This window comes from Danio aesculapii, chromosome 4 (assembly GCF_903798145.1).
Source record: "Danio aesculapii chromosome 4, fDanAes4.1, whole genome shotgun sequence".
NCBI lineage: Eukaryota > Metazoa > Chordata > Actinopteri > Cypriniformes > Danionidae > Danio > Danio aesculapii.
Window position 1 is genome coordinate 48727236 of NC_079438.1, and position 12551 is coordinate 48739786.

The 12551-nt window shown below is 32.1% G+C and overlaps 1 protein-coding gene across 1 annotated transcript in view; it reads right to left on the reverse strand.

Moving 5' to 3' along the window:
• The window catches only part of cped1 (cadherin-like and PC-esterase domain containing 1), a 76208-nt gene extending 63999 nt beyond the window's left edge, over positions 1-12209 (reverse strand). Inside the window, exons 1-2 of the mRNA XM_056456387.1 lie at positions 11988-12209; positions 10863-10931 (exon numbers count right to left, since the gene is read on the reverse strand). Of these exons, the coding sequence (XP_056312362.1) occupies positions 10863-10931; positions 11988-12209 (291 nt within the window). The remainder of the gene's footprint in view (positions 1-10862; positions 10932-11987) is intronic.
• Positions 12210-12551: the final 342 nt, after the last annotated feature.

Here is a 12551-nt window from a genome sequence, read left to right on the forward strand (position 1 = left end):
AAATGCTTCATAAAAAGGCTCAAGTCATCCGGTGGCTCTGTCACATGTGAAGATCACAACCCCAGGGGCTAATCAGAGAGGCATCGGGGCATTTCAGAAGTACCCATAGTGCAGTGTAGCATGGTAATGACCTCTGTGGGCCATCAGGTAGAGAGCAGGACTGAACTCTGTTTTCTCTGAGAGCAGGATTAGACTTCAGCTACCGCACAGGAGAACTGTGGGATTCGTTTCAGTTGAGCGCCAGAAGAAAGTCTAACATGAGTATTATTACAAGTCCTAATAAATATAGTGGATGATCATCAAGAGTTGCGTAACAGAATTGGAGGAACACGGTGTGATTTGGGCAGAGCGTGTGAGTGAGGAAGGGAGGGGAGCGTTTCCTCTTCTTCAGCGTGGATGATATCGTTTCCTTTTCTTTGCTCTCTGTGTGTGTTCATCGTTTTTTCTGCGGTCATGCTGTGCTGTTTTCTCTTGGTCTGTCTGAGGGGTCGACACTACTCCTCTGCTTCAAAATGTTTCCATCTGGGAGCTGAGCCACATTAATGAAAGGGTCCTGAATGGCCGAAATCAACCCCTGCACCCCAGCATTCGCTCATTTAGTGCTCAAAAAAAACTCTTTGCTCTTATTCCTACGTAGGCTGAAAAAACGGGAAAAAAAGCTCACTTAAAAATTTGGCTATTATTATTATTATTATTATTATTTATATTATCATTATTATTATTATTGATATTATTGTTATTGTTATTATTATTATAGACTATTATAGAAATAATAATATTTAGCGATGTAATAATAATAATAATAATAATAATAATAATAAATACATGTAGAAAATACATGTAATTATTCAGTATATATTTTATTTTACTACTCCTATATATTATAATACTTTATATGTTGTACTGGATTAAGGTAAACTAGGCCATTATTATAACAGACACAGTACCATAATACAACTACCCTATTAATTTTAATAATAATAATGATAATAATAATACAATTTTTTTTTACAATTTAACGGACGTTATTTTACGTTTTTTTTTTTTTTTGGACCCCAGCTGCAGGAAATAAAGCGTAAAATTACAGATTTTTTTTACAGTGTAGATATTTACATGTATATATAATTGACTTCATATACATATACAGTATATTTTATATCTAAATATAATTAGACATTTTCTTAATATATCTATTCATGTGTGTATCTATCTATCTATCTATCTATCTATCTATCTATCTATCTATCTATCTATCTATCTATCTATCTATCTATCTATCTATCTATCTATCTATCTATCTATCTATCTATCTATCTATCTATCTATATATATATATATATATATATATATATATATATATATATATATATATATATATATATATAATAAATATACTAATAAATAAATGTCTAAACAAAAAAATAAATGGTGATTCATTTTTGCCCAGCACTATTTTTATACATAAATAATTTGAGGAACTATGATTACAAACAAATACAATAAAAATCAAGTCAAGTTAATAACTTAAAATTAATTAAATGATTATTTTCACTTTTTAAGGATGGACTCGATGAAGAACACGATATAGTTGTGACGATACATTTTGCACAATGCCTTTTTAAACAACTAGAATTCCACCATCACCAACTAAATACAAAACAATATCTCATTTCTCATCCTCGGTTTTCCACTCTTTCTTCCCTCCATCCTCCAGCCTGTCTCTCCTGCCCCTCTGTGAGACCTCCGGCTGCAGACTCTAATCTAAAACATGCAATTACTGGACTGCATTCATTTCACCCTCCGTGTCTGCGGCCCAAGACACAAACATCATTACTTCATTAAAGCGCCGCCTAAAACAGCCCAGCGCTCAAAGGAAGTAATAACAACCAATAAGAAACATCTCGCGAAGAAAGAGGGAAATAAAAAGGAAGTTGGGAGGGGAGATGAATATATATAAAACCCAAAGAGCTGAGAGAGCGGAATGATACATTAACTTTAATAAGATCTGAAATTAAATCAGCTATACACAAAACATTAAATCCTCTCAGGGAAATCTTCCTTTAATTCCCCACACATAAAAACAGGAGATGAAGATACGCATAAATATTAATTTAGTCCTCTGGTGCAGGGATCTGTGAAAACGCAGTCGAATCAACAGCTGAAATGGCTCTTTCACAAGGGGAAAAAACAACCTCTGTGTTGGAAATGAAGGTCATTTCAAACAGGTGAAAAACATACCTGTTTTTAATGTTAAATATACAGCTATGAAGAAAAAATCTCCGGATTTATTGTTATGTGTTTGAGTAAAACAGAATTTTTGGTTTTATTCCCTAAACTTACTGAAGTATTTTTTTTTATGTACAATAAAACTGTTATCATGTAGAACTCTATTTATTATTTATTATTTTTGTGCAAAAAATAACTAAAATGGGGCATTTTAAAGACATTTTTTATTTAACTTTAGACAACACAATACTAATATAGCAGTATTGAAAAATATTCCATATTCTGAGATAAACTACACTTTAAAAACTGCAGGTTTCCACACAATTCATTCATGTTGTTCCAACACAAATCGATTAAGTTAAAGTTAAAAAAATCATCATTCCGGCGTAACAGCCTTTTTTTGTTTTGCAAGTCGACAAAGCTAAAGTTTAAACAATACGATGGTGATCTTACTAAGCATGCCTCCTGATAGATTTTTTTTTTGTATGAATCAAAAAGGAGGCATGACATGTCAGGGAGGTAAAGAATTAATAAACCTAATTATCTGCAATGTGTCAACATCTTTTTTGTATTTTATTGAATTGTCTATAAAATTTCATTCAAATGAAATGAATATTCATGCAAAAGATTTCTTAAAAAATCTTAGCATCACTTCAGTTGTGTCTGTTTATCTACTTGAGATGCAGCAGGTAAAGGCTGCACCCATCAGAGTGATTTCTATGGCTCTGACAGGCACGTGGGAACGGTGGGTGGGGACAGCTAGCTTATTTGCATAAAAGACACACGCAACAAAAAATAGCTACAATGTCCTAAAAGCTCAAACTTTCTAGATTCAGAAAGTATAATAAATAATCTGATGGGTATTTTGAGCTGAAACTTTACAGACACATTCTGGAGACACAAAAGACCTATCTTAAATCTTGAGAAAGAGGTAAAATAGGTGCCCTTTAATGTAGAAAATTTAAGTAGATTAAACATGAAACAATTAAGTTGTCAAAAAAATCTCAATAATTGTGTCGTTTAAATATTTTTTATCTAATATTTTTGAGTGCACTGTCAATCTCTGAAAGAAAATAAAAGGCTCTAAATGACACAGTATATTTTAATTTTTAATGTAAATATTAACAGATAATAATTTGTTAATAACACAAATAATAACATTATCCTCAAATCCATAAAAATCCAGAAAAACTGAGAATTCCCATAGCTAGTTGATGATGTTTTGGTATGTGCCACTAAATTCCAGAAGTGTTCAAACTAAAAATAATGCTCCTATCTTTAAAGACCAACTTCCTAACATCAGCTCAAAAGGGTCATGACTTTAAAGACACATAAGGTGCAGAAAAAACATGCTAAGACAGGTGTGCGTGCTACTGACAGATTAAACAAATGACATTATAAACATGCCTATATGGAACATGTGCTGTATATAATAGAATAAAACAAATCTAAGCAGACTAACATCTGTACTCCAATCCAAACAACTAAATCACATAAACACACACACACACTGATATAAAACAGACCACCCTGTCAGATGTTATTCAGAGGCCTTACACAACTCTAACAAGATCGTATACTGTGGTGGTACTAGTGATAGCAGTAGTAGGTGTTTTGTTGCATTTGTTTGTTTTGAAGACCAATACAATTCCATTACCAATACATTCAGTCCTCTAGTCGAGCCAAGTTTTTGTGTGGCCAGGAGGATGACACTTTGAAAGTTATTGCCCATGCCAAAATATCATTATCATCTCATAAACTCTGCTCTGTTTCCTTACGTCAGCGTTGTGGAAAGGCACGCCAAACAAAATTGCCATCATTAAAGTCACTCTTTGCATTCACTTGCATCACAGCAATGGCATTTCGAAAATTAACTTACACAATACATGCACAAATACAGTGGAGATTTTATTTTATTTTGCAACAAAGTGCAGCATCTACATATTTACTCTGAATACTAAGTAGATGGAAACAATAATTTCAGAACAAACATGTTTATGTTAATGAATTAATTTAATTTGGCAGTTCTAATACAACTAGATGGGTCATGTTCTATTTTTAATATTGAATAAAATAATAAATTCCACAATAATATTTAGATATAATATAATATAATATAATATAATATAATATAATATAATATAATATAATATAATATAATATAATATAATATATTATAATATAATATAATATAATATAATATAATACAATAATAATATAATATAATATAATATAATACAATAATAATATAATATAATATAATATAATATAATATAATATAATATAATATAATATAATATAATATAATAATAATATAATATAATATAATATAATATAATATAATATAATATAATATAATATAATACAATAATAATATAATATAATATAATATAATATAATATAATATAATATAATATAATATAATATAATATAATATAATATAATATAATATAATAATAATATAATATAATATAATACAATAACAATATAATATAATATAATACAATAATATAATATAATATAATATAATATAATATAATATAATATAATATAATAACAATATAATATAATATAATACAATAATATAATATAATATAATATAATATAATATAATATAATATAATATAATATAATATAATATAATATAATATAATACAATAACAATATAATATAATATAATACAATAATATAATATAATATAATATAATATAATATAATATAATATAATATAATATAATATAATATAATATAATATAATACAATAACAATATAATATAATATAATACAATAATATAATATAATATAATATAATATAATATAATATAATACAATAACAATATAATATAATACAATAATATAATATAATATAATATAATATAATATAATATAATATAATATAATATAATATAATATAATATAATAATATAATATAATATAATATAATATAATATAATATAATATAATATAATATAATATAATATAATATAATATAATATAATATTAGACAAAAACATTCACCCTGATGTGAATTTTTGTAAAAAATATTGAGAACATATTTCCCTTGTGTTGTTTTTTTTTTTACATAATAATTTCTAATAAATGATTTCTTTAGTTTTTATTATGATGAAAGCACATAATATTTAACTATTTATTTTGCAAGATGCTAGTATTCAACTTAAAGTGCAATTTAAAGGCTTAGCTATGTTCATTGGGTTAACTAAGTTGGGTTAATTAGACAAATCATTGGTCAACAGTGGTCATAATAGCATTAAAATTAAAATCAAATGATTACAATTCTTGCCATACAATTTTATTCATGCTAATAGTTCCTTGGTGGCCATAAACAGTCTAGCATTAGGAAAATGACGTTCTCACAAGATAAATTACATGTTTATTAGCAGTATTGGGGGTAACGCATTACAAGTAACCTGAGTTTTATATTTCTAATGTTACTATATTACTAATATTATTAAATGTAATATCATTTTTCTAGGTAACAAGTAATGTATTATTTTAAATAATAAAGTTATAATATTTGAGTTCCTTTTTAAAAAAAGATGTAACCTGAGTTACTTTTTAGATGAATAAATTTGCTTTAAAAAATAATTTGTTAAATTAAAATTAGTTAAATTTAGTAAACTTGTAAAAAAAAACTGCAGTGGGTAGCACGTTCGCCTCACAGCAAGAAGGTCACTAATTCGAGCCTCGGCTGGGTCAGTCTCTGTTTCTGTGTGGAGTTTTTCCCCGTGTTGGCGTGGGTTTCCCCCACAAGTTCAAAGACATGTGATTTAGGTAAATTGGGTAGGCTAAATTGTCCGTAGTGAATGAGTGTGTGTGAATGTTTCCCAGTGATGGGTTGCAGCTGGAAGGGCATTCGCTGCGTAAAACATGTGCTGGATAAGTTGGCAGTTCATTCCACTGTGGCAACCCCAGATTAATAAAGAGACTTACATTTCTGTGATGAAAGTATTCTCATTATTCTGAACGCATGGACGAAAAGGGGATTGTCTCAATGTACATTGATTTTACTGAACTAATAAGACAAAAAGTAGCAAACACATTGCTTTCAACTTTCATTAATCTGTATATACGGGATATATAGTGTCAGGAAGTTCTCAGAATTATTAGTTTTTTAAGGTAAATAAAGGTGTAGGTTATACAGTGTGTTGCTAAATGCAGAGCTCCTCTATTTAAAAAAGAAAAATACCCTGCAAGTTTTGAAAGAGATCAAGCCTCAGGCAGGTATGAAAAAGTAAATCAAAAGTAACGTAACGCATTACTTACCATAAAAAGTAACTAAGTAGTGCAACTAGTTACTTTTTTGGGGAGTAACTCAATATTGTGATGCATTATTTTCCCCAACACTGTTTATTAGACTTTTTTGTTTGATAAAAGTGATTTTATTTTTATTATTATTATTATTATTATTATTTATTAATTCATTCATTCATTCGTTCATTCATTTTCTTTTCGGCTTAGTCCCTTTATTAATCTGAGGTCGCCACAGCAGAATGAACCGCCAACTTATCCAGCATTTGTTTTATGCAGCGGATGCCCTTCCAGCTGCAACCCATCACTGGAAAACACATACACAATTATTCTCACACACATAAACTACAGAAAATTTAGCATACAAAATTCACCTATACTGCATGTCTTTAGACTGTGGGGGAAACCGGAGCACCCGGAGGAAACGCACGTGAACGCAGGGAGAACATGCAAACTCCACACAGAAATGCCAACTAACCCAGCCGAGGCTCGAACCAGCGACCTTCTTGCTGTGATGTGACAGCACTACCTACTGCGCCACTGCGTCGCCTATTATTATTATTATTATTATTATTATTATTATTATTATTATTATTATTATTATTATTATTATTGTTATTATTATTATTATTATTATTATTATAGAACAAGCTTTCTGCAGAGAAAAGAACAGAATAAAACCCTGTAACCTAGATTCAATATTTGAACACAGCTGGCCTGGGTTAACATGTAGTCCCAGACATCAAGAGAGCATTTGAGATGAGGGAGAAAACAAAATGTGGGTTCTGTTAGTATTCAAAGGAGACCTCGAACTCTGCTTGTCTGTGCTAAGAGAATGGTTTACTTGGCTAAACGTTTGGCATGGCCTCAACATTTTATTCAAGCTTTCCCCCCACAAACTACTTCTCCCTGTTTTCCTGCGCTTTCCTCGTTTCTTCCTCCCCCTCCACAAATACCTCTCTCTTTTTCTGTGCCACTCTGGAAGAGGGTTTCTGTTACCACCGTCTCCGTGTGTAAGGTTCAGAGGTTAATCATGGCTGTCGAGAGGCCCCTATATATAAAAATAACTCTTTTTTTCATCTCTCCTAGAGACGTATTCGAACATCAAACCACATCAAACTCTCACACAAACACAGAACATACCGAACACGCCTCTATGCCACATCTAGACCCTCCAAAACAAAGCAACCCATGGTGTAGAAAAGAAGTGCGCGCTACTTGCTGACCTCCTGTACTTGTTCTCTCCCCACACAATCAAAACGGCAGACAATAAACTCTCAGCATACTTGAGCGTGCACTTACATGAAGTCTCTTTGGGGAGCGTTCAATCCAACAGTGATGGAGTGCAGTTGTTCGTGCAAACCGCAGGCCTAATATAGACTATAACATGAATAGCATGTGCTAGACTGTAGGTTACACTGTCTCCTGACAGCAGTCACAGCAGAGGTTTGCCTTTATGCCTTTTAAACTGCATTAATAATACAGCTGTAGTTCAACTAATAAATCATTTGAATGTTTTTAATTTTTAGTTAAATAAATTAATGGTGTAATATTGAATATTTTTCTTCATTATATAAAACATATTTGAATCAATTAAATGTAGTATTTAATTAATTATACATTAACATTACACATATTAAAATGAATATATTCTTCATTATTTTTAAACATTTTAATGATTTAACCCATTTAAGCCCACAGGCTACTACAATTGCCAAAGTTTACAGTTGAATTTTACCTTTTATGAATACTTTAGTTCTCAGTGACATGCAAGCAAACAACCAAGTAAAAGATTTTAAGATAGAAAAAAAGGTATTGATTTACTTCTTGTCATGTGAGGCTTTCACCGTCCTACCCCTAACTCCAGGATGCGAAATGGAGGCAATCCCCCTCCTCCAACCCCCCCACCCCCAAAAATATATCTACATAATCATGAAGGTCTCAAGATTCGTCCAAACAAAGCAAATCTTAAAAGAGATCTGTAGTTGTTTGTATACTTTGTCAAAAGATCAAGCGGCGACTACAGCTGCCGGGGGGCAAATACAAGTACAAATATTTAAGTATATAAATCATGGGGAATTAGGGAATAATGTGTCAATAAGTTTATAAATCAAGGTTATTGGTCTTGTTTAATGATTTTTGCTTTCATAAAACCCCATCTAAATATAACTTAAGCCTTTACCTGATATCTTTGATGCACCTTTTTGATACACAAATTGATACACAGCAAAATCCTCAGAGTAAAATTCAATTTTCCAACTTGGAAATAAAACTTAAACTTTTTTTGTCTTTTTGACAAACAGTAGTCTGTTGGGGAAACTAGTGTGTGTTTCATGACTTTTAGACAACTGGATTCGTTCTTTGTGTTTTCATATTCATGAAACTATATGATAGATATTTTTTGGGGGAGTTCATATCAAATGGTTTTCTAATTTTAAACATAATAAATGAGTTTATGAATATCAATTGATCTTTTGAAAGCAGCTGTTTTGTGTTAGGGTGCTAAATGTTCTCCTCCTATTCAGTTTTTACATTGAAGGGTTCTTACAACATATTTGCCCACCGGCAACTATAGTTGCCGCACACAATTTTCTTGAAAAAAAAAAAAAAAAAACCTGGAGAAAATAAATGCAAAACAAGTTTATATAGGACACTATTAGCAAGGCTACATGTATGAAACCATTAAAAATTATTTGGGCACAAATGGGTTAATTAAACAATAAAATTAAGCAAGATAAAGCAAATTAAATTAAGCATTAATTTGTAGTATTATACATATATATATACATATACATTAGAAAAGACCCCAAAACCTGACACGAATGGGTCAGATCAGGGAGACATACAAAATATGTACTGTTGGTGTGCCTTCAGGAACAGGGTTGGGAAACAGTGGTTTAGACTACTAAAGGTTAATATGTGATTGGCCTTTCCAACTGGCTGTTAGAGTGTGATGTCTAAACACTGAATAGTGAGGTTCATTTTAGACTGATATATGGCAGCAGTTATGCACATTCACTGCGTGTGTGTCTGTGTGTGTATAAACACTAGGAGTTAATCAGCTGAGAGTCAATGCAATTGTCCAATCTTGGATCCAAACCAGGCAAACTCCGGTCCAAAAGCCCAGACAGAAGTGACTTAGTTAATATGAATGAGCATCCTCCATTGGTTGTCGGGGCAATGAGACAGCAATGGTTTATGGGATGGGAAAACTTCACTTTTTGAGTATTTTAAAGCACTGTAAAATACTTGCTTACACAATAAAATGCATAAACAGTTTTGATATTTTGGCCAAAACTTAATTTTTTCATGGCAAGGTTGACATTTGCATGGAATTGCTCTTATGGTTTGAAGTTTTCAAAATTAAAAGTAACTAAAAGAGATCATATTTTTTAATATGCTTATGCTACAAATAATCCATAATAAAAACTGAGTGAGATCTACGTTTGACCTGTATTCTATTTTTATCAGTCATGAAAATAACAATGTCTGTTATATTTAAACCTATCACAATTTGTTTCTAAATATAATTTTCTAGTAGTAATATTCAATATACTGTACATGAAGAGTGTCCTACAAAGTTTAGTTCCAACCCTAATTAAACACACCTGAACCAGCTAATCAAGCTCTTTCTAGGTATACTAGAAACCTACAGGGAGGTGTGTTGAAGAAAGTTGGAGCTAAACTATGCAGAACATCTTCCCTCCAGGACCGAGTTTGGACACCCCTGCTGTACATATTTTAAATTGTCTCAAAAAGACATTTGGTGGCTATTATGGTCTGCAAAACGTAATTTGTTAATCCTAATACAGTAAGTTGCCTATTAATATTCAGCGAATTCAACAGTGAGGAGAATGACATCTTAATGTATGCAGATGTTTGTAAAACACTTCTGCACTGTAAAAAATAAATCCTGGTTGCCTTCAATTTTTAAGCTGAATCAAATTAACCTTGAGTCCATTGAACTTATATTATGTTAAACTGACTTAAAACAGCTTGCGTAACTCATAAAATTAAGTTAGAACATGATTTAAGTTTAATAACTTAGTAACTTTAAGTTTAACAAGTTACAATGAACTAAAAAACATATGCTGTCATGACTAATTGATCATATAATTCTTTACAGTGTGTGTTTACAGTGAATCACAGTTTACGTTACTCTTGCAATTCATGCAAAGCAGCATGGGACATAAGAAAAGGCGAATAGCGATGCTCGCTCTTGTTTCTGTGAAGTGGAAAACTCCTAAAAACAAATCCTTAATTCATCAACACAACCTCCCTCAAGGTAACAAACACATTTCCAATAACAAGTCATTATGTCAACAACTGGGCCAGGTAATTCTTCATTTCCTGCTCAACTTGGTTACCTCCGTGTTTATGACTATTTCTATGGCACTGCGAGGCACAGTCCAGTCTCCAAACACATCAGAGAGCCACTGCGGGTCGCACACAGACATATAACTCCATCCCAATGAACACACACTCACACACACTCACTGACAGCTGATTGAGGACAGCTGTCAAGCTTCCCAGTCTACACTTCCGGCTCTGAGTTAGTTAGTCTGAGATTATCAGAAGTCATACTGCAGCAGCCACAGTTTAAAACTAAACCCCTCTCACCCCTCATTGCTTCCCTGCCCTCATCTTCTGCCTCACTGACCCTAAATCTGCTTTCTAATTTCTCGCTCTCGCTCTCTCTCATGCATGTGCTCCATCTCCTCGTACAGAAGTCATAAATAAAGCTATAGTTGGGCATATGCATGACAGCCATTCTTTATTCTTAGCTTTTCTCCTCAGATCTTTTTCTCTGCTTTACTGACATAACACTTCCCACAGATGTCAATCATCCCAGAAGCATGTGCACGCTCGTAAATAACCCCTCCTTCATGGGCTCTCTTCAACCAATGAATGTCCAGCCTTGAGTTTCTCCTCCTAAAATACCTCTGACAAAGACAAGCATCATAAATAAACAATACTCATTGGTTATTTTTAACAAGGGGTTTTGTGCTGAAGGGGGATATAAATATTCCAGCACAACAACTTGCTGTTAGTACATTAATAAATCACTACATTTTAATTTATAACTTACTAAAATTATGAGTACTCGATAGTCTAAATAGTTGTAAATATTGTAATACTGCTGTAATACCAGAGTACTAAATATTAGAAATGTTTTACATAATCAAACAATCTGCAATTCAACATTATTAATTAGTTTGTTCTATTTATTTATTTGGTAATGTATAATAATATGAATGATATTGTTATTATCATTACAAATAACAAAATTCTATATATTTTTGCTACAAATATTTACATAACAACACTTTAATTAACAACAATTAATTATTATTTAACTCTTAACAAAAATAATAGTAACTATTTTATATTCATTAACTGGTACTTAATAAATAATAACACCACCAACTACAACTGCAGCAATAACAAAAACAACGACTGTCATCATACATCTGAAGAAATAATGAACTTACTGATGCTTCTAGTAAGGATATGAGCTTCTCTGGATTCTTAAGCAGAAGTTCATAATCAAAGCCAGCTGATTTGTTCCTTTGGTCCCGTTGACTGGACTTGATCTCGGTTCTGTCTCGGTCTATAGTCACAGTGTGGTAAAAGAGCCCCACAGCGATGCCCAGCAGCAGAAGAGGACCCGTGCAGCACCTCCGGCGGAGCGGCCAGACCCAACAGAAAACCATTCCCACTTCTGCACAAAGGTTTCTGGACAGAGTCAAGAGACATAACATTGGGAATGTGCGTTTGGTCCCCACATCATCCCTCCAGATCACGGAGCGCTGTCCGGCGACAAGCGCTCAAACGCGCAGTTTAAAAGCGCTCATATCTGAGGAACGCTTTCATGACATTACCGCGGAAAACCTTCAGCTAAATTCGACGAGTGTTTGGGAAGTCTCGTTTCAATCGTCCAGGTATCAAAGCAGAGTGAAAAGTTTTTCTGAATGCTTCTTTTTTTCTTAAAGCTGCTGAGCCCCTCGGGTGATTAAAAACACTCCCGAGCAGAACCTCATGACTGAAGAGTAATG